At 41.4% G+C, this 23,643-nt stretch overlaps 1 protein-coding gene across 1 annotated transcript; it reads right to left on the bottom strand.

Annotated features, from left to right (window-relative positions):
• Positions 1–492: 492 nt before the first annotated feature.
• Positions 493–23,603, bottom strand: RPA1 (replication protein A1). Its single transcript, XM_058817673.1, has 17 exons — positions 23,520–23,603; positions 23,160–23,207; positions 22,824–22,902; positions 21,967–22,075; positions 21,052–21,140; positions 16,403–16,486; positions 15,071–15,203; positions 13,997–14,099; positions 12,817–12,885; positions 12,484–12,676; positions 11,261–11,400; positions 9,510–9,658; positions 8,100–8,232; positions 6,666–6,842; positions 5,237–5,344; positions 1,868–1,954; positions 493–1,495 (listed from the first exon to the last, which is right to left on the bottom strand). The coding sequence occupies exons 1-17, from the start codon at positions 23,550–23,552 to the stop codon at positions 1,388–1,390; spliced, it is 1,842 nt and encodes a 613-aa protein (XP_058673656.1). The 5' UTR covers positions 23,553–23,603; the 3' UTR covers positions 493–1,387.
• Positions 23,604–23,643: the final 40 nt, after the last annotated feature.

Genomic DNA, 23,643 nt, shown 5'->3' with positions numbered 1-23,643 from the left:
AAATAAATAAATCTCACTTCTGCCACCAGAGCCCCACTGCAGCACTGCCTGGATGCTTGGAGCTGTGCAGCAAATGCCAAGCTGTGAGCTGCAGCCAGGGAACACATAATTAATGTGATTAGGAGCACACAGAGCTAGCATGCTCTGCTGACTGAAAAGCCCAGTAGCATAATTACTGTTTTCTGTACTAGCTCTATGTCTGAACAAATCTCAAAGCCTGGTTAGTTTTAGACTGCTGTGTAAACGTCAATAAAAATCCCAGAAGTGCCAGCTCATCAGCATTCTCAGGCACAGAAATGGTGAAAATATCACTGCATTTCCATGCTGTTAACATCAGGCAAGGAAGTCTCCATTCTTCAGTCTAACCTTAGAGTTTGTAATAAGGTAACATCTCCCCCAAGTGAATGCTTATTATGAAAGCTAATTAATTGCTTTCCAGTAATGAGAAGTCTTTGGTGTTCAAAGAAAGCAAAATTCAGTACACAGGAATTAAACAGTGTTTATTGAAACAAAGCACCCCCCACTTAAAGACCTCTTTCTGATTAACATCATTACAAATAAAACCAAAGAAACTCAACATACAAACATACAAAACATGTATAGGCAGGAACTGTGAGCCAAAAAAAATCAGTCAGAAATCCATAGTATTAATTGAAGAGAAAACTAAAGCAATGCTTTGTAGTTGCCTGGATTTCCCTGGGGGATGGAGAGTCAATGCTTATCTGCCTTCCTCAGAAGAGACAATTTTGATTAATATCAGACCCATCTGACTCAGTCTATTAAACCCTGAAGGAAGGATATTCTTCAGATATAAGAGATATGTCTTTGATTAATAATTCTACCATATTGCCATTCCAAGCATTAACAACTGCATGGCACCTGTGGAAAGTGAAAGCCTTTGAATTCTATGGAAGGGAACTAACTTGTACTAATAGACCTGTTCTCTTTTGTCCAGATCTGAAAGCTCTGTGACACTGCTCCTCCTGCCCTCTGCTGAACAAGTCAAAGTGTCAAGGTTGTCACTACTCCCTTGCAAAGACGACAAAATGGTTATATTATATAATTCAGCTTTACATATAGGAAAAGAGCAAAGTTACTTCAGACATTCTCAGTGGTTTGTCTAAAGTCCTTGGCAATCTGTCTAGAGATTCCTCTTCAGCTCTGTCAGAGTTTAACAGACCACAACAGGCTACAGAGTGGTGGCCATCACAGTTCACTCTTACCTCCCAGAGCACATCTCCAGAGAATTGCAAAAATCACCTAACTCACTATGCTGGGTGTAACTATTGCCCAATTGTCACACACAAGGTGGGGGAAATGTCAATGTAACGTTATCTATCGAGTTTTTCCTGGGAATTCTAGGCTCAAGCAGCCAGCACTGGCCTCCTCATCCCAGCTGAGCATTCCTCCTGATGTTGGCAATCAACCTCTTGCTGTATTCTCTGTAGTTCACGGGTTTGACGTCCAGTGCTGTGGCCTTAATACGAGACTCGTCCTGCAAAAGAGAAATTTTAGCATGTAAAAGAACATGAAGCACTCCAGGCATTGATTCCAACATCCTTCTGCCCCAGTAACTTACTGCTCATGCTATCTGGGTTAGCTGGGAGTGCCAACACGACCTCCCAGAGCTGGCATGTTGTTTTCATGTGAAACCAGCCACTCTTGATGAGCCTGAGAGGGAGCAGCAAGGATCCCTCCTTCAGTGCTCAAGATTGAACGTATTTGTGTGATCTCTGGAATCTTCTGTTCTCTGTGAGCAAGGGAAACCTCTCCCCACAAACATAAGAGGAGGAAGTCACCTCCTATGGAGACAAGCTGAGCTACAAAAGCCACAAGTTACATTATTTGCCTTTTGGGCAACACTTACGTTGTAAGTCTCCAGTTTCACCCGGATCCTGAACTCGTAGGTGTTGAAGTTTGCATTCTGGAACACTTCTTCAAAAGCCTGCTCGTTCTGAGGGAAGGACAAAGACAGGGATCAGCTGCAGACACTCCAGGCTCCCACTAGTGCCATGAACTTTGAGAACAGCTCAGCTTTTGGGGAGGCTGGCAAAAACACTGGAACTACCTGGCCCACACAGGCAGAGCTGAGTGTTCCATCATCACATTTTAGATGCCAAACCCATAACTCAAAGGTTTTTAAAATAAAAAAGGTGACAACTTTTTAGCTGCTTAAACAAAGGAACATACAATTGCACTGAATCTGCAACCAGGTGTAAGGAACAAAAATACTACAAATCTTCAGGAGCTGCCAAACTGGCTAAGGTTAATTCTGGTGTTGTGCTGTGATCACAAACACCGACAGAGTTAACTATTTCCTTATTAATTGCCTTATTAGGCATTCTGGTTTTCTGCTTATCCATCAAAGCTGCATGAATCTTTCCCATCCTGACACAGGCCTATTTGAGAGAATGTTCTATAAAAAAATCAGATCCATGTTTTGAACGTGTTTTAATAACCATGAGAAGACTGTGTCATATTTATAACATAAGCAGCTTCTAATTACCATAGAACACTAAACATCATCATCATCATTTCTAATAGACAATTTGTCAAAACAGTAGAAAAGGAGCAGGCAAGTCGTGGAGACTGTGAAAAAAAAGTTTATTTTTGTAAAAATATGAGTCGTAAAAACCTTTGCTGACATTCAAAAAAGATCCTGCATCTCCCTGATGATAGTGACAAGTAATTATTAATGCATTTATCTACCAGATGCACTTGACTTGATCAGTCACTCCAGCAGCAGACAGAGCATCTGATCTGGAATTGAATCCACCCCAGTTCCACTCACATTCCAAGTGTTACATCTGCTGTTTTTCACTGTGTGCAGCACTATTTTACACTACACAGTCATTCTCCTAGGGTTTAGAAAAGCACAACAAATGGAGGTGAACAGGAGCAGCTAGGTTCACAGATTACAGAATTTAAGCATATCCCTCCTGAATATTAAAACCCCTTCCTTTGGCCGTCTTATGGATTAGAGGATAAGAAAACTCGCTTAATAAAGCATTTAGCTCCTCTCTGCAGCTCTGTCACAAACTGTGCTAACCATTAGTGAGTTGAAAATGCCCTCAGCATAGCAGCCACTGCTACCCCACATTAGCTCCTTTGGTATCTAACAAGCACAGGCGAGAGGCAGATGAAAAACCTTGCACATGTATCTGTGCTTAGCGTGGTCACAGGCTGTACATGAACTCCATCCATACTGTGAGCACTGAAAAGACTCCCACCAACTTCACAAGACACTGCATCAGCTCTATCAGAGAAAAACCACTAAGAAAAGCTTGCTGCAAATGCATCGAGTACCATTTTTAAAGGCTCATAAAAGTGTCAAATCAAAACCAATTTCTCCTGGAACACAAAGCATTCCTGCTCAAGGGCTCACTCCATATTATGTTCCATTTTCTATCCTCAGCCATTTCCATTAGGCAGCTCTTCAAAAGACATTACATGTTTGTACTGGTACATAGGATCTGCTGTCTCTCCTTCCCCACCCAGGTATCTTCAGCATTAAAAGCGACTTAAGAAATTTTGTTTAAACTCTAGCAGAGATTAAGCACGGCTGAAATAAGAAAATATTGATAGGTTAAGAAAGTCTGAAAATGGAAATGCAAAAGTGCAAGCACATCTAATTAGAATCCCCCCAGCTAGACATCTTCCTACAGAACAGAGGTGGCCAGTCTTTGTAATGCCACAAAAACTCAGCATGCCACACCACAACCTTTGTACCCTTCACCTCCGACAGCCAGAGTGCAGAAAATCTCCAAAAATCATTCCATATTACAGGATAAACAGCCCTGCTTTGTAGAAACAGAGGTCTACAACAGTGTCTCAAGGCACAACAGCCTCAACAATGCCTCCTGCTCCATTTCCCTCCCACAGCCAAGCAAGGGGTTAACCAACAACTGGGATATCTGTGGAGCCCTGGAATCAACCAGCCTTAGCCTGGGAGCACAGCAAGGCTCATATGCAATTCAAGAACTTATCATGCATTCCACATCATCATTTAAAAACAAAACAAAGCCACACAGTTTTTTATACAGTACACAAGTTTAAAAAAAAAAAAAAAAAAAACAGGAAAAGATTATTTTGGTTGGAAGAAAGACAAAGGCAGTAGAAAAGCACAGAGTGACAAAAGGGAAGATAATGCTGCCTGTTAGTGTCTAATGACTTAAAACCTTAAAAATTGTTCTAATCTGCACAGAAAGATCAATTCAGCACCTCTGCCAATGACCTGTTTTACAAATTGTGGCTTTTGTGAGACCCACAAAATTCTGATGATATTTGGTGGGGGGGAAAAAAAAGAGCCTTCAAAAGTGGGCTCACACACATCAGTTCAAAAAGCTTCCTGCCCACTAAACAAAGATACATACAAAGTGTTCTAGAACTTTTTGATTTTGTAAACAAATTTTTGGAACACATTAGGGGTAATGTTGTCAGTACTCGTTGCTAAACTATTTTTTTTTTCAGATTCTTCCAGTCTAGGTACAATGATAAAACAGGCTGTGTTTTCAACAGGAGCCAACACTGTGAAAGCTGTCAGTCCCACAAAGGCTGTGGCACAACCCTGGGGTGAGCAGCTGCCTTTGCAGGTCCAGGTGATGAGGACAGGCTGAGCTGCAGCTTTCAGCAGCCAAAAGAGCTCACGGGGAGACAGACTGACTGTGGGAGCAAACTATGGGGGAAAGCAGGCAAATCTCTGTTCCTCAGGCAGATGGCCTGTGGAAAATAATCCTGAGGAGAGTAAACAAGTCCCTGCCAAGAACTTCAGGCTAGGGAGAAGCAATGATTTGTGAACTTGTTAAAGATACTGAAGGCCAACATCTGGAGGACAACCTTGGGCTGAGCTGGCCTATCACCCAGAGAAAGGGCAAATCAAATCCTTGACAAATGAAACAGAACATCCCTTTCTTTCATATGGCATTATTTTTATGTGTTTTCAATGGTGTTAATTCTCACAGCAAGTACATGAACGTGCCCCAAAACCTGTGGCCTGTGCCACATTTGCTGTCCATTCATACACAAATATCAGACCATGCTCTGGTGGATCAGCACTGGTGCTCCACACAAACCTTACATCTTTGCCAGAGCTGCCTTCAAAACATTACAAGAATATTTCCTTACCAGAAGGATCAAAGAAAACACCAAAAAAATCTGAGGGCAGCCCAACAGAGGATGAACGAAACAGTTCAACTTCAAGGCAAACAGTAAAAATACAACAAGCTAATTGACTGACCTTTTCCTTCAGTTCTCCCAGAAAAGCTGCATTTTGGCCAAGAATGAATTCTGCTGTGTCTTGAAAACAAGTCACCCACTGATATTCCAGACAGTCTGCAATGGTCACCTAGAATACAACAACAAAACCCAAAAGGTTATTTCTTCCAGTTGCCTTTTCCTCCAGAAAGAAGACAACACAAAAGAAAAAAATATATCTCAAAGCTATAAAGAGTTTTAAATTCCCAGTTAACTCTCAGAGCCTGACCTGTGTGTCCCTTCAATCATTGTGGGTGGAAAGAAGTGACTTCCCACCTTTTTTAAGCTCCACAGAATGTCCATAACTTAACACAAGTTAACTCTGGCAGTAGATTGAACCACAGGGCAAGGCCAACAAGATCATAGCAGGAAAACACTGATGGATGCTCAGCTGTGTTCCTGCTGCCACTGAAGAGCAGGAACAGGTATCCCAGAACAACAACCACCAAAGGGAACAGCAGCAGCTCTGCAAACTGAATTTACTTTGCACATACCTGAGTACTTGAGCATAAACTCATGGAACATTATGTTATGTTACAAGGAAACTATCAAAACACTCAAAGATAGTTAAAAGTTAAAAGATCAATGAAAACATTGGTTTAGATTGGTTTAGTTAAAAGATCAATTTCCAGCCTCACATGCATTTCCTGGCTGCTTTGACAATTAGGAATGAGGAAATGGGAAACACTGCTCTGAAGGCCTTGAGTGCACTCTCAGCATCCTCTTTATATTCTACAAGAATGACTCTGCTATGCAAAGCAGTTCATGCATTCCTAGAAGTTATCAGATAAAAATTATTCAGAAGCAGTTTGTGTTTTAAGAAGGCTGCAGGGATAGTTCCCTTCTCTCTGCATGCCCACCTGGCAGAGCATTTCTAAAAAGCAGATACAACTCTAATTTATAATGTAAAACATGAGAAAGTTCAATGTCTATGGTGTAAGTGGGCATCACAATAATAATCCCCAGACAACTTTCTAAAGCAGACTCCATTAAAGCACGAGGCAGAACAATACCTACCAAAAAAAATCCTGTACTAAATATAGGTAGCAGCTGTAAAAGTGCAATTACTGCTCTCCAGAAATGCCATTTTACTTCAGTTTATCTTCACTACTGAAGAGGCGGGGGCCATCTGTATTCTGCACTGCATAGTACACTTGGAAACCAGAACCAACTGAGCTAGCAGCAACTTTTTGGCAAAGAGAAAAGCTTTTAATTGGAGCACTAGGAAAACAAACTGCTAATCAGCTCAATGAAACATCCCTCACTCAGGTACAGCACACTAAACAGCTAAACACCCTGTAACTCACAGGGTTGCAGCACAGACAGACAAACAGCATCCTCAAAAGATTTCCTGCTTGGGTTGTGCTGGGAACGTGGCAGGGAACGCCCTGAAATGTGATCCGGGTACTCACCAGGAGCATCAGGCGGTACTTGAAGTTGGGGAATTCGCGGTCGCACTTCTCGCAGCGGTAAAGTCCGTTCTGCTGGTCTATCACCTTCTTGTTGCAATCCTGGGAGGGACACGCCTGGTACATGCAGTTCTCCTTGCGCAGATGTACAATGGTGCCCACACAGCTAAAATAATCTGCCTGCCAGAGCGAGTGTGCAACATTAGCCTCAAAATACTCAATGTTTCCCCCATTCTGAATTAACTACAAAAGCAAGGCAACCATACTTGGATATTTAGGATTAGAAAGCTTAACAGCTATGGATTACTGGGAAACTGTAAATCAACCCCTCTGTTGCAATAATTTTTAGGCTTCCATTATGTTAATAAAGCCCCTACAGCAAGATTATTTTGTGTTTCCATTGCAGGAAACTCCAATTGCTAGGTCTTCTTTAGATAAAGCATATTTGATTCTCCATTGTGTCTGTTCAAATCTGCACTTTTTCACAGGATTAAGATTCTGCACTTTCCTACGCTTCTTTCAGGAACCAATACAAAAAACAGAAAGCCTATTGTGTAGTGTTACAGATAAGCATTTGATTAAACTATAGCCTACAGAACAAAATACCCACTCACCACACTAAAATAATCATCATAATGGTTTAAGACCACGGTCAAGTCTTTCAGCAGAAAAATAGAGGTTGCTTAAGAAACATGGACAAAAATTGTTACAGAAAATAGCTGAATTTCAGGTAAAGAGAAAGTGTTCAGAGCTAGGCTGGATGGGACTGAGCAACCTTATCTAAGGGGTGGCATCCCTGCCCATGATAAGGGGTTTGGAAAGAAGTATGGTCCCTTCCTACCCAAACCATGCTATGATTTTAAAGGGCTTTTTTCCAAGGATAGAAAGTCTTGTATATCCCAGACAGCACAGCATTTAAGTCTGAGACAAAAAAAAAAAAAAAAAAAACCTCAAAAACCCAAAAAAACCCCTCCACAAAACAACCAAACTAAAAAATCAAACAAAATAAAACCCAAAAAAAAACCCCACAACAAAAAACAAAAAACCAGCATAAGCCTAGAGAGGTTTCTGGAATGAAAAGCCAAGCACCTGGGGTTTATTACCAGCTTTTTTATTGACCAAGTGTGCACCCTTGAAAACCACTTCCTCCTAATGCACCTGTTTCTCCTAGAACACTCTGTGCTGTCTCTTTGAGGTAAAAACATCCTCCCTTCATTTACACAGGGCTTAGAATTCTCTTGCAAACAAAATATCATGTTGCAACATCAGCAACAAGCTTGGATTTATTTGAAAAACAATAATATTAATTAATAGCATAAATTCCAAGACAGTAAACACCTACTGCTCAATACTTGAATAAGAAGAATATCTGCACAAAGCCTTGCTTTTTATTTTCTCCCCAATACACAAAGCTTGCACTGAGTGGCCCTGCCTTACCTTATCTCCTTGTCCCAAGTTCTCAGATTTGGCTTCAAACAAAGTTTTCCAGTTGGTATTTGCTCCAGCTGCTGGCCCACCCCTCACATCAGAGATGGAGGTACATTCCAGAAGCTGCCCCTCAGAGTCAAACCTGCAACCACAGAGATGTGCACTTCTATTTTTGGAGAGCAGACCACACAGACTTATCAAAAGCTTACATTTATTTTCATGTGCTCGATACATGAGGGATTTTTTATCAATGATTGCAAAGGAAACAATTACAGTAATATGTGTATATTGCAAACAAAAATAGCATTTCAGAATAAGTTAATAGTCTGACTTAATTAGCACAGTATTTTATAAACCCACAAAAGGAGGACAGCTTTGTTCTATATAACTGCAATTTGTTTGCCAGCTAGTGGTCAAACCACGCACTGCACACTTCTTAGAGGCTGGCAGATAACAAGATTTAAGGGCATCAGATATTTCCATAATTAAAATTAAATTACATGGTACCATTATCTTCGCAGCAGCTTTGAAAGGAAAAGCAAATAGCATTGAAAAGATTATGCTTCCTCTGTTAAAATCAGAAAGCAGAGCTCTTCAGCAAAAGGTTGCACTGCATTCCCGTTGTGATGGGCTTTGTGATTTCACAAACACACCAACGAGGCTCCAAGATTAAGCTTAATTAAAGTGTGACAGTAATAGCTCAGACCCACAATCAATTTTATCTCCAACAAGCCTCTGAAGTATGGAGAGCTCAATGACAAATGGAGGATGCCATTTATTTCATCCACATTTGGGTGATGTAACTGGAATCTGAAGACTCAGGATTCACAAGTCTGATGCTGTTGGCACTTAACCCTCTTCACACACACACACCACATCTCACCACATTCATACTTACAACAGACAATTTAACAGCTCCTTGCAGGAGAAGCAACAATGAAATCGCTTTGTTTTGCTGACAATAAAAGAGTTATTTTGCTATCTGAAAAATATCTGGCAAGAACTAGACACTGAGAGATGTCAAACAGTCCCTCCACACTAACTGAGTGTGAATCAGATTCCACACAATGGAAAAGCCTGTGGGAAAAAAATACCATTCTCTCAGATCAAGCCTCAGAAAGTAGAGCTGGTCAAGCCTGATTTCATGCTGCCTTCCAAGGCTTTGGGTCAGCATGCACTAGCCCGATTTCAATTTTTCAAGGTCTGTCATGGAATTAAAAGTTTTTTGAATTGGACAACTTAAGAAGGACAGCCTTCCAGGCTCTAGGGCTTGCAAGCCAGAGAAGCTTCTGCAGCTCTGGAAGCCATAGCCTCTGCCACCTTCCCTCAGTGCTACACACACTGCTCAAGCACAGAGAAACAAAATAAAACAAATACTCTGCAGGAGGCTGAAACAAAGCAAAATAAACACATTCCTACCATCCTCGGAGCTTGAAAGCCTCTGGGCTATCAGGGTTGATGACAACTGTGCTGGAGGACAGGACAGACAGGCTTCTGCCACCAAAGTCAGAGACACGGGCTCCTTTGATGGCAATCACAGGTTGTCTGGACCCATCAAACTGTTCAGCCTGCATGTGTGAAAAACCAGAGAGCAGCAGCAGCACAGTTACAGGAAAGGCTCTGAACTTGTGGTCATAATTCACAGATCATGACAAGAGACCAGACCTGAATCAAACTGCCCCACTGTATCTAAAAGGTAAGGGTTTGAGTGGTGTCATTAGGAGTTTAAGCAAAGATAGGTGACAATTTTCTGTGCAATCCTAACACCCTGTTTCCTGGGGAACCAGAGAATCCTTAAATCACACCACGGGTTTGTTAGAAAGGACTGGTCCCCTCTGTCAGCAGCTTTACAGCAGGATTTTAGGAAGGGAGATGTGTTATGGGAATGCAAACAAAATTAATTGTTCATATCAGACTCCTCAGGAGATGAAACAACTCACTCAGCTTCACTGAGCCAATCATGTCCATCTTACTACCACTTACACAAAAGTGCAGCCGTGCTGACCAAACATTTTTAGTCAACTTTCCATCTTCTGTTTTTTATGTCATAAAGCTGCTCTAATGTTGTTCAACTGCCATCACCTGAGTAGTCTGACACTAACGAAGAACCTCATGGCATGAGAGAGGGTTTGAAAGGTATAGATTTTATGGACCCCACACCACTCAGCAAGCAAGGGGAGGATCATGTACTTAAAGATAACAAATAAGCTGGAGTTGCAGTAGCACTTACTGTACCCATGAGATGCAAAAAGAACAGAAAACACATCCCAGCAGTCATGGCAGTGACTGCTGTAAAGGACATCCAGATTCTGACCCCAACTGTGCCAGCTGCAAGCCATACATCACTCCCCCTCAATGCTTATTGACATTTCTATTCTACAAGCAAGCAAACAGATTTAACTTTGCAAAATGCAGACCCCGATCTCTGCTGGAAGAGTTATGCCAGGAATTGTATACCAGTAGTCTCTCCTATTATAACCTAGTTCAATCTTAAGGCTTTACAATACTGAACTTCAGTTTACTTCATCTGTATCAGCAGATGGTTAATGGTGTTTAGGTACCTACAGTATCAGTGCACTTGATCATTTAGCCATAAAGCATCACTGTCAAGCTGGCAGGATCACTCCCATTTTATAGACTGCCACATAAATCCCTAAGTATCTATAACAACAGTGGAAAACAAAGTAGCCTGTTAAAAAGATAAGGAAACAGTTTACTGCAACTGTTCAAACTTCCACTTCCAAGGCTCTGATGCTTTAAACTCCCAGCCTGAGACAGAGCCTCTCAACCTGCTCATTAGGGGTAATATGTATCCCACCTACAAATAAAATTCATCTTATTTGAGACAGCCATAGCCACCAGGCTTTTCCATCATCAAACTGCAGCTCACACTCTTTCCTAAACCTGGAGCCCGTTACTTTCAGTATTTTGGCTTGAGACATAATGTCTGCAGTTGTTCAGAACACATTAGTCAGATCATGTCAGCAGTTTGTCAGGGAAAGGTTAGGAACATCACACCTGAATGCAAGCAGACAGTCTTTCACCTTCTCTTGGCCCCTGATCCTTGGACACCCAGTGCTGTGGCAGTGCTGTGCCCATCTCAGGTGACAACAGCACTGCCTAGCCTTACACCAAGGAAGCTTTGTTAAAGCAGGTAAGAGAGCACATACCTCATTTCCCCACAGTGTAGCTGTCACCAGTTTCCCTGATGTATCCATCAGATGCACGTTCCTCTTTGAAACCTCCCTATTGTTAGCTTTCACTGTAATTTTAGTGACATCTTCGTAGCTCTTGCAAATTCCAATTACATCTGAGAAACAGTTACAATTTAGAGCTACTCAAAGGGTCACAATTGGAGAACACAAGATCACAAGAGAAGAATTCAAACCTACTGTCAGATTTTTACCTTGTATCCCAGCTCCCTATTGAAATGAAATCTGATATGGAAATTAAGTGTATTATGGTAGGAATGTTCCACTACAGAACTCTTCAGTGCTTTAATTTTGTTGACGCAGTCATTAAGATATTCATGAATGCAAGCCTCACCACATTAGAGAGATCAAGGCATTGTACTATCTTTCCCCATCACATTCTGTCAAAGGACTTCAGTCCTGATCATGTAACACACTTGCTGTTAAAGCACAAGCAAGAGCCTTCAAAGTGACTGTAACACAATGAAACAACTGGCTCGTGCCTCCACCTAACTCTGCAATTACAAGTTGCAACTTTAACAAGTCTGCATGCTCAGGTGGCAAGAGCTAAAGCAATCCCCTGTGCAGTCCCTAAAAATACACCACTTTTAATATTTCCCATCTACCTTTAAAATTCCCAGCTGAATGTCTCTGAATCACAGGCATCTTGTGCCTCTGAAACCTGAGAACCCTCGCCCCCACCCAAGCCTCTGATTTTTTCCGGAGTACTCTGCCCAACGAATTACAGAAAAACAAACCTCCAATACTTCATAAAGCAAGCCAAAACAGTCATGCAACTTGGACTTGGATGCAATGAATTATGCCAAAATCACTACAGAGATAATTAGATAGTGAAAGAAAGCAAGACCACAGAAGGTATGAAATGCACACATGCTGAGCAAGGGCATTTTTTCTTTCAGCCTTTTTCGGTGGAAAACAGCGATCACAGTACAATAAACAACTATCACCTACTGTCTTCAGTTTGAAGCACAAGTTTGAGGAATAATTGTTATATATTGTCAGAAAACAGGCAAAATCATCTTAACAGGAAAACTGCCTGAGGAGTTTTTAATGGCAACCATCACTGGATGACTTCAATTAAGAGATCACAACACTCGAAGCTCACTACCTGCCCAGAATTCAGGACACAAAAATCAAACTTCAAAGCTTTAAAATTTGCCATTTTTCTACTTTTGACTGACCAACAATCGAGTCTTTGGGCGTGTTCTCCAAGTCAGAGATGGATACAAAATCAAACTGAACAGATGGAAGATGCTGGGCATCATCACAGGGCACAACTGAAGTCTCATTAGTGAATGTAATCTCGTAGTCATTCTTAACAGCTGTATATTGCTTGTTAGCAGTCTTCAAATTGCCTTTGGTAAAACAATATACCTACAGGAGAAAGCAATGAAACAGGGGGTATTATCAGCAGTGAGGGAAAATAGATTGTGTTCACCTTTAAAAATCCTTGCTAGGCTCAAGTTCCTCTTTTCCAGCTCCTGTCAGTCTAAGAAAGCACAAAGCTACCATACCTTGTTCAATTCAATGAGTGGAAAGAACTTGTCTGCTTGATCGTTGAATGCAGTAGCTCTAATCTCACCCTGCAGGAAAATAGGGGAGCTGGTCAGAAGTGAAATTTGGCACAGAAAAAAATTAAAAAAAAAATAAAATCTTTGCAATCTTAAGTGGTAGCAGTCCTGCAGAGACAGTGGGGTCTGCCAGGGTAGCTCCAGGCATGTGAGAAACAAACAACATTCTCTTCACATCTGTAGTTAGAGCTAAAATGACATATTCTACACCTGACAATCAAACCTCATATTCAAGTCTCATTAGTACATCTACAGCTTCAGAATAAAATGCATAAGAACTGCATCCATCATAGAGACACCTCTGAAAATGCCAGAAAAACTGGCAGTGATGGAATAAAATTCAAATACACCCCAGAGCTCCACAAGTTAGCACACAGTATATTGTGATGGCTCCCACTCAGATATGTCTATAAGTAAGAATTAATAACAATTATACCCTCACTAGATATAAACACTGTTTAAAAAAAATTAAAGAAGAATATAGACACTATGCAGAGAAAACAAATGCCTGGTGACAACATGTTACATTATTAACCTCACATTTTACACTCAATATAATCTAGCAGAATCTTGTTTGTTTTCACGACAGAAGGCTGTAATTTGATAAGAGGTTTGACAAACTGCAAGTTCAGTTAGATTAACCAGATACCATTCCCCAAACAAACCACAAAGGAAATTTCTCAGTGTTACAATAATTTGTACTCCAATTTCCTCATGAAAATTGAAAGCTTGTAACTTGGAGGTAATGCTCCTCTCACTCCCTGTTTTGTAAGGTGTAGCTCAGCCAGGAGGAGATGTCACTCTCAATCTACAGGAAACCACCACAACCTTCAGTATTAGGTTGTCAGTTTGCATAAACAACTCTATTTTGAAGCTGCAAAAATCCAGTCACACACTATAGACTTTGATGAAAAATAATCAGCAATGCTGCACATTTAAGACTTCATTCTGGATAAAAACTGGCACGTTGATGTGCAACTTAATGAATGCAGGGATACAAGTTTCAGTTGTAATAAAAAAATATCATTTCCGAAAAATGCACTTTATTTCCTCTATTCTGTCTTTATGAAAGGTTCATCAGCATCTGGCATACATTATCTTTGTCTCCACATATGACACTTACACTTTCGTCAACCAGCTCTATGGAAAAGAGCTTTCCTTCCCCACGAGAGTTGCTCCACGTGCGGATCTGACCTTTTTGAGTAACACGAGCACAAATGGTCCACCTGAAATCATTCAAGAAATCACTGCTCTGCATCTCTTTGCATCTTTTTAAAGAAGAGACTGGCTTGGCAAACCTTTGGAACTGGAATGTGACTGTTTAAAAGCCAGAATCTTCCCACTGCACCTCCGCAACTCTTTGCTTTCTGTTTTAACGGCCTAGACCATTAAAGACACAAAGTTGTAGAGAAGGCAACAAAGCAGCCATAAAACATCCAGTATGATAATAATAGTGAACAATCCTTCTGCACAGAAGCAGGCCCCAAATCTTTTACTCTTCTAGGGTACATTTCTCACACAGCAGTTTGCCTGCTCTGAAAAGCCACGCCAGAACTCAAGAGCTCAATTATAGGATTCGCATTTAACTTGGGTAATCAAATCAGTTTGCATAACTTAAAAATGTCATTCACTAAATAATTACATCCTCATGCTTTTCAACAGCTCAGTAGCTGAAGTGAATAGCTTACTGAGCTGTTTTGTCATTAAGTTACCAAAAAGAAGGTTGCTTTAGGAAAAAAAAAACCCAGACAAGTCAATCGATTTTCAACTAAAATATTAAAAACCTATCAAGCTCAGCAGGGCAGCTGCACCAAGACAATGGCAAAGCAAATCTCAGATTGTTAAGAGTGTTGATGCAATTTAAAAAGAAAAAAAAAGAAAGAAAAGAACACCCTTCTCCACAGGAAAAAATATCAGAAAACAAAACCCTAAACAAAAACCGAAAACAACAACAAGAAAACAAAACCCCATAAAAACAAAACAAAGCCCACCAGTGTTTCTGTGGAAGGTTTTCTGCTTCTTTCTCTGGGTGGTTTTGTGGTTGCTGTTGGGTTGGTTTGTTTGAACTTCACCAATAAAATCCAAAGAACTCAATGAATTATTTGACAGAGACTCACACACAGAAAATCACAACAAAGCTATTGTTCCTCCATGCCTGTGAGATGAACAAAAGGCCTGGCAAACCACAAGGACTCACTTGGACTGGTATGGATTCAAGCTGGCAATGGGTACCACTTTGATCTGAGACCCCCCAGGTGTCTTCAGGGCACTGGGAGCACTCGCTTTTCCAAACTGGTGGGAGGGAGCGTGGTACTTGGGAGCAGCAGGACCTTCCAAAAACCACAACAGAGCAGAGAGGATTTCAGCCTCACACACAAAAATCAGGTTAAAACCAACTCAGGGTGCAGAACTTTGCCACCATGGCATGGGGAGGGAACAACACCCTGTGCCACGTGGGCACCACAGAGGGGCTTGGAGCTTCTTGCATCATTTCTGCTCTTGGTCACAAGTGTTTTCTAGGCTGCAAAATGCTGCAGAAGAGACACTCTCAGACCTTTTAGAGTGCTTGCACTTAAGTGGAGATGTGTCCAGAGTCAACCACTTGAACAGAGTTTAAGTGGCAAACAACTGTTTAGCAGTAAATCCTCTAAAATAACAGAATTACAGGATGGTTTGGGTTGGAAGGGAATAATTCCAACCCCCTGACAAGGACAGGGACACCTTCCACAAACAACTTTATCCAGAACCCCATCCTTGAACACTTCCAGGGATGGGAAGTGTTGGAACAAGACACCACTTGGGGGAACAACTAAGGAAAAACACCCTACAAACAGTTTTTTAACATAAAGTGATACTGTAATTCTAAACTCAAACTTGTCAATGTATATGCAAAAAAACTCTTGTGATCAACTTTAAGCAAGGAAGGAGAAGCTTGTTTTCTGCTGCAAGTTTCTAAGCAAATGTCAAAATTTTACTATTTAAAAATCCTTCCTAAACACAGGGGTAAAGAATACAGACAAGTTAAAGCAGCACCAAGAATTAGGATTGACAACTTTTTAGCTAAAAAAAAAAAAAGTCTACAGGCTGACATTTAAATTGACTGCATCTTCCAATATCTCACTGAAATCTTGATAAAAAAAACCAGATTTCTAGATGTACTATCAAATAATTTCAGTGTATTGCCTAAAAAATGTTTGGCCTCCATCTCAGCACTGGTAACACACAGAGTTGGTGGCCAGCTCCAAACTGCAGCCTAATTTGGGTGTCCACAGAGCACTGTTTCAAGAATGCAGTGTAAACTTAATAAAGTTGGGGTTTTTGGGCTTTTTTCCTTTTGGGGAGGAAAAGGGACAAATTTCCCCCCCTTTTATAACCAGTTCTCTAGAGAGAATTCACCTTGTCTAGCTATGAGTTACTACTCAATGGAGAGTTTCTTGTGCAACATCACTAAAGAAAGGATTTTATTTAAACTGAACCTGTAGTTTCTCACTGATCACATATCAGAATTCCTGCCCAGCATGACTCTTACCTGCTCCAGACAAATTGCCATTTTGCTGCTGTGGTTTGCTGGCTGCTGGGTTTCCTGCTGGAGCTGCAGAACGTTGCCCTTGTCCTGGTAATTAAAATGGAAAGAGACCATAGAGTAGGGAGCACATCAATTAAAAGTACCCTTTTAGGAAATAAGACTTGCATGCAAAAAAAGAAATAATAAAATAATAAACCCACAGAGACCATGCCAAACTCCAGGTATTTAAGACACAGGAGCAGCCAGGCATCTGTTGAACAGTACCATGAAGGAATTCCAGTCAGATCTCTTTCCTCAAGCAACTGCTTTCTACTTGGAAAGAACTCAGGGCTGATGGTGATTTAAAAGGACAGCCCTGAAGTAATCTTGACAACTTTTCAGTGTTTATCAGCTGCTATTGCTCTGACAGGTAGTTTCTGCTCCTACCTAAGAGCTATGATAAAAAAAACCTGTAGAGAATTCTGTCTCATCACTCAGAAAGGGCCAAAAATCCACTGGGTAAAGTCAAATCAGAAGTTAACCCAAGACAAAGAAAACACCTGCTGCGTTTTATTTCTGAAATATGAAGATGTTTAATGTGGAGGCGATGGAGCCATCACTTCAGAATTCACCAGGGCTCCTCTTGGCACACAGCAGTAAATTGCTTAGGGAGCAAAGTGATGCCATAGTAAGAAGTGTCCATTTTTTAGATTTCAGGACTTTTACTTGCTCTAAATTAATGATAAATTACAAGGCAAAGAGCAGACAGGCATATCTAAAGTAAAAGTCCATTAAAAGACTAATCTACCATTCAAAAATTTGAATTCCTTTACAATGTAATTTGCCTCTAGATGAGAAAATATCCAACATTTTTGTCCTTTTGGACACAACTAATTCTTAAGGTCTTGATTTACAGGGAGACCTAGGCCTGAGCAGGCAAAATCCCTGTGATTTGGGATGTGAGGAGGAAGATGCTCAGAGAAAGTGGAAAAGAAGGTCAGACCAAGCCTGGAGAGCACCACAAGGAACAAAAGCAGAGAATCCCAGGACAGAGGGATGGCACCAAACTACAGGAGAGGAGCAGAAGCAACACAAGGAGATCCCAGTGAGGTGTTGCCTGATGTGGTGGAGTCTCCAGAGGCAACCCTCTGGTTATTTTTAATCCAAAATCCAGGTCCTTGCACCAACCCCAATCTCTAAGTTGCCGCAGCAGAGTCACATCGGTGAACTGGTGACAGTCTCCCTGGCAACAGCGTGACGTCAAACTGCAAAATGTGTATTTACTGCAGGTTCCACTAGATGGAGGGGCCAGGTCTCCCCCTTGCTCCGTGGCCTCAGGTGCTCAGAGGGTCAGCACTCCACACCCAAACTCATTTTGTGCAAGGGAAGGTGGAAAAAAACCCAACAAGACGCATTAAGAGAAAAATATGTCTGGTCAGGGGAGGAATATTCAGGAGGAACAGAATGTGGGTATGAAGCAGCAAGAGGTTTCCTTATTGCTTTTGTTCCAAATATGTTTCTTTCTGTAGGAATTTGTGATTAAAAAAAAAAAAAACTCCACTGAAAACCAAACCCAAGACCACCAAATCCATTGGAACACGTGTGCGTTATGAAACACAAATTCACATTTTAATGGCTGCCTACCCACAGCCAAGTGTTTCTCAACAGAGTAAGAATAAATTCACACATCTGTGCATGTGTTCAAATACAGAAGTAGCAGAAATATCTCTCCAATTTTCTCGCTTACAGAGCCTAGGGACTCCTAAACTGTGATTTTTGGTGGCTGGTGGCCTACAGATCACTTAAAGTGCTCAGAAAACCGAGGAGGCTGCCTGGTTTTTGCTGTTCGTTTTTATTAGCAGGAGGTGAAAAAAGCAGCTGAAATACCTGCTCACATTTCTGCTGTGTGTGGTAGATTAGGTAAACCCAAGACCTTTGCCTGCAGCTGCCCTCCCCAGCCCACTCAAAGGCAATAACTGTGTAACAGGAACCCGCAGCTCCCAATAATTTGTCACCAACAGGTTTTGCCACAGTGCCATGACACAAGACCTGCCCCAGAACTGAGCAGCAGGGAAGGGAGAGAAGGGGAAAAAATGCACTTTGAAAACAACACACCCCTAAATCACAGCAGTGGGAAGGGCAAGAGGAAGGAGTTCAAGTGAATGTGCAAGTACATAAACATCTCAACATGGAAAGATTAATGACAGGAGTTAAACATAAGTAGCAAGTCATTGTCAAAGTGAAAAGGAAGTCCAGCATCACAGTAATTTGAATGAGATTAACGACAGTAATAACACAACCATCCAGTCTTCAACAAGAACTCAACTGCTCAGTCTTAATTTTCAATACTATTATGAGAGGCTGCCTGAAAAGTTTTTATGATTTGTAATAAGAAGATTGTGTCTCCAGCTTCCTTGTTAGGCAGATTAACCACCTACTGCTCCCATGTAAAGTGGCCAAAAGCCAGCTTCTCACCCCCCTGGGTCCCACTGTGCTATTACAGCCTGAGAAAGAATACTCCTTAATCCTAGGTCTGGCAGTCTGAGATCTGTGTTTCAGGGAAAACCAAAAGTAGGGCTAAAAGATACATTTTTAAAATACCAGAACCTTTTTTTTTTTAACAGAAACCATGAAGTACATTTAAGATGCTCATTTTGCATTAGCTGAGTGTCCCTCAAAAAATACAATTTCTTAATATATACAGGAATTTAAGAGAATATGCAATTTAAAATACACACATCTGCCATTTCATCAAGGCCTTCATGACAAATCTTGCAGCTTGCAGAGCAGCAAGGCTGGGTTAAGCTTACCTAATCTAAACTATTACCATCTTCTGTATCAGAAACTTTATTTAGTATCAAATAAAAGGGTATGAAGTCGTCAGAATAAGATCAGTGTTAAAATGAAATACACATCACATCTTTTTTGGCATCTTTTACCTAGTGCAAGCCCACACATATTATGACCACAGACCTGTAACATCTCCAAAAGAGTTTAGATTTGAAACCTTCACTGCAGAGTATTTTTGTAAGTCCAAATGAAGAACACAACTTTGATCAAAGTAATGGTAATTTTACCAGAATTTATAGTTAAAGGTATATTTTCAGCTCAATTCTGTCAGATACCACGTTCTCAGTGGTTTCTAAGCAACAATATAACTGAAAAACACTATAGTTCACAAGCTCTTGTATCACATAAGCAGGGAAATGGGAGAAAGGCACAAAACAGTCTGCTCAGTAGCTATTCTGAAAGTCTTGGTCTCTACAGCAACTGTGGGATTAAACCATAAAATCTGAGATGTCAACACATTTTTTAAACAGCAATTAGCTAAGTAACTATCAAAGGAACAAAGGATTCTTTAGGCTCATTTAACACACGCCCCTCTTAATTCCCTTGGAAAAAGTTAATGAAGAAAGATGTCTTTGCCTTTGCAACAGAATAGATTTTTAACCAGAAGAGCAATGTACCTACCACCACTGTTTGTCCCAACTGTTCTACAGAAAACTCTTGCCTCTAATGTGTGGTCCCTTAGTAATAAAAATATATTAGTCCACTTCTCTCAGGATATAAAAAAATATCTTCAGGAAGAGCTGTTTGCTATTAAATTCCAGCCATTATCTGTGTATACATCACTGACAGAGCTGTTCAAATATTTTCTTTAAGTGCTTATTATTCTCCCTCCTTTTTAAAAGATCAGAATTGGAAGAGCAGCACAGACTTTTCAACATTCTCAGAGGGAAAAATGCTTTAATTTAAAAAACCATTTGCATGAGAACTGCAAGCTCAGCACACAAAAGTGAAGAACACAGTTATTTATGCAACATAACAGATCCAAGGGGATTAATGGCAGGTCAGATTAAGTTCCAGCCAGTGCCTCAGTCCTTTTTCAGCTGGGCATGGTAGGAATGGGTGCTTAGGGAATTCTGTGCTCTCCTGTTTTCATACCAGTCTCTCATCTATGTACTTGGAACAATCTAAGTTTTAGTGCTTCCTGCACCTAACATTCATGCAGAGGATGTATTGTTATGTTTAACAGCCTTTAATGGATTTCTCTTTCACATCTAATTGCTTTTTGAACCTGTGCCAATTTTTGGCACCTACCTCCACAAGTTCCATCATTTAAGTGTGCAGTTTAGGGGTGTGGTGCAGCCTTTGTTTTACAACCACTGCCTGACAACACCAGAACTAAAGAGCATCAAAGGAACATAGAAAAGAGAGAGAGAGATTCATCATTCTTTATTCATCCCCTCTATGCCATCTTAGACTTTTACAGATCATTATTCCATCTTCCTCCTCCTGTTTCTCTCCAGACAGGAGAAATTAGAATCTATTTGATTACTCATTATGAGGAGACATAAAATCGCTTCCGTTTACTTACTGGAACTCGAGGTAGAGACCACTCACTACAATAAAAACCTGTCAAGGTTATAAGAGATGGATGCTCCAAACACCATGGAGAGACTCAAGCTCCAGCCATGGTGCAGAGTTTATTAAAACAGGAAGACACCCCAGTTTGTGTGAAACGAATGAAAAGGATTTTCAAGATCTGGACTTCCTCATTCCAGGCATAAAAAAAAACCTGAACGTGTCTGCCTGCTTTTTTTTTTTCAAGTGAAAGAGAGAAGCTGAAAGGCTCTGAGGTGGCAGAAAAGTATTTACTTACAGCTACTCACCCTCATTGTATGGCTGGGGATTGCCTATGGGCCCACCAACCTGATCAGCAGTTTGCAGGACATTCACATCCATCAGGATCACCACTCTCCTGCAACACAGAACAGACAGCAAACAAAGATTTCACCCCCTCTGCAACTCCCATCTCTGGATATCCTCTGCAGCAGGTGAGAAAGCCAAGCATTAAGAGGCTGATTCTTTGGATGAAGAATCTGGGAGACAAAAGCTTTCCACTGTCAACTAAGCCCTCTCTTGAGGGACAAGTAAGCTTGAAACAATATCAAGGACACTTCATATCACTGCATCAAGGACAGGCCTGAACAGGCACCAAAAATAGCTTGGGAAACCATTGTGTTTTGAAAGTAGCTAAACCATACCAGATTTTTATTTCCTGCTGCAAAAGCTGTTGTCTTCTTCCCAGAATAAAAAGAATAGTTCATACCCCGCTAGACATATACACAGTTTTTCTGTTATAGTTTCACCTGGATCTCTTCTTATTTTGAAGTATCCTATTCCCTCAAATTTTCCTCTCATTTCTTCAAATTTTAACAAAAGACCAGATTCCACAACACCTAAGTAATAAGATACCTTTATTGTTTCTTTCCAACAGCAGATAATTTTAAGGAAGCTTTGTGCAAGTATTTGGAGTATTCCAGCTGGAGTTGGAGTATTGCAACTGGAAACTTTATATTACTAAATCACTGTACCAGATACATCTGATCCCACCAGAGTCACATTCTGCAATTTATTTCTTCTGTCACTGGTGCTGTGGACTTTCCCCCTCACACCCTAAAGCCTGAGTATTGTCACATAATCCCAACCAAAAGCACTTGGCCTCTGCTTAGTCACAAAGCACAGAGTCCCCACTGGTGCAGCTGCCTTTCTGTAGGGCTGAACTTAAAGATTATCACAAATACCTTCCATCTTTCAGGCTGTTGACAATGAATCTGTTAACCTGGCAAACACACCGGGCTGACAAGCGTTCCTCTTCCACCAGGGAGTTCAGCTGTGTTGCCAACATGAATGCTGCAGGAGCAGAAGGAAAATATTGAGATAATTCACAATGCCAGCTTTAAAAGGGGCTACCACACCTTTTCCAGCCAGTCAAATATTACACTGGATCTCCAACTCGACAAAGAAAACAGTGCAACTGCTAAGAAGTCATCAAAACTGGCCATAAACTATGCTGTATTTATTCCCCACACGTCAGAGTGCAGTGATAGCTAGAATGATTGTATATCAAAAAGCTAAGAAAAAGATTAAGTTAAACTACTTTTAAATCAATATTACATGTATAGGTTTCTGTATTTTCATTATATCCTCTAGAGAGTTGATTGGTTATTTTTCACAGAGTTCCAAAAGTCAAAGATTTCACCTAAATGACAAAAAGCAGTTGCATACTTCAGAGTCTGTGGCCCAGTGAAAAACCACATTCTACCTCAATATTTATTTCAGCAGTTTGCATCCATTCACCAGACTAGGAATTTAACAACCCTTAGCATCTCCAAACTTAGAAAAATCTCAATAGGTTTCTGTATTTTCATTATATCCTCTAGAGAGTTGATTGCTTATTTTTCACAGAGTTCCAAAAGTCAAAGATTTCACCTAAATGACAAAAAGCAGTTGCATACTTCAGAGTCTGTGGCCCAGTGAAAAACCACATTCTACCTCAATATTTATTTCAGCAGTTTGCATCCATTCACCAGACTAGGAATTTAACAACCCTTAGCATCTCCAAACTTAGAAAAATCTCACTGCAGCGTGCCATACTCACAGGAGAGGGTGTTCACCCCATCACTCATCAGCACTCTGTAACGTGGGGGCCCAGATCCCGTGGCAATAGCCCGTGTGTTCTGCAGGGGAAAAAAACCAACCAGGCTGTCAGTTCACACTTGTTCAGAAACTTCTCAAAAACAGAAACTGACATTAACAACAAGTGACTTATCTACTCATCTTTTTTTACACTAATATCAACGGCATAGCCCAAGTAATGTAAAACAAAACTAAGAGAACTAAAAATAGAGCAGCCTTGCTCGGCTTCTCTGCAGAGGAAAGTCTGGCTGCACTCAGGACCCCACATGCAGCCACCGAGGGAAGGGACGGTACTCACGATGACTTGCAGCACGGGCTTGGAGACCTCCTCCCCTTGCATTATGGCCTGCAGAAACGAAAGAGACGCTCAGGAAACGTTACCGGAACGCCTCGCCACTCGCAGCGACCGAACCAGAATGAGCTCGGATGTCCGAGACCATCGGCCCAACCTATGAAGGGCTGCAGCCAAAGAGCTGAGGAGGAACTGCCGTGGAAGAGCCAGGGACGCGGGTGCGGCCAGGACACCCCCCCGGGACCAGGCCCCGCTCCGGGCCTGCTTCTCCCCTCGGGACCGGGCCGGACCCGGTGCCCAGGCCCGGCTTTCACCTCCCACCCTGACAACGACCAGGTCCATGCCAGCCCACCCCGAGCCGCTCACCGCGATGGCCCCTTCGCTCAGCCGCACGCTCATGGTGCTGCGTCCGCCGCTGCCGCCAAATCCTCCCGCCGTCGCTGCCGCCAAATCCTCCCGCCGCCGCTGCCGCCACCGCCTCCTTCCGGCG

Source organism: Ammospiza caudacuta, chromosome 20 (assembly GCF_027887145.1).
Source record: "Ammospiza caudacuta isolate bAmmCau1 chromosome 20, bAmmCau1.pri, whole genome shotgun sequence".
Classification (NCBI taxonomy): Eukaryota; Metazoa; Chordata; class Aves; order Passeriformes; family Passerellidae; genus Ammospiza; species Ammospiza caudacuta.
This window is presented reverse-complemented; position numbering and strand designations above follow the sequence as displayed.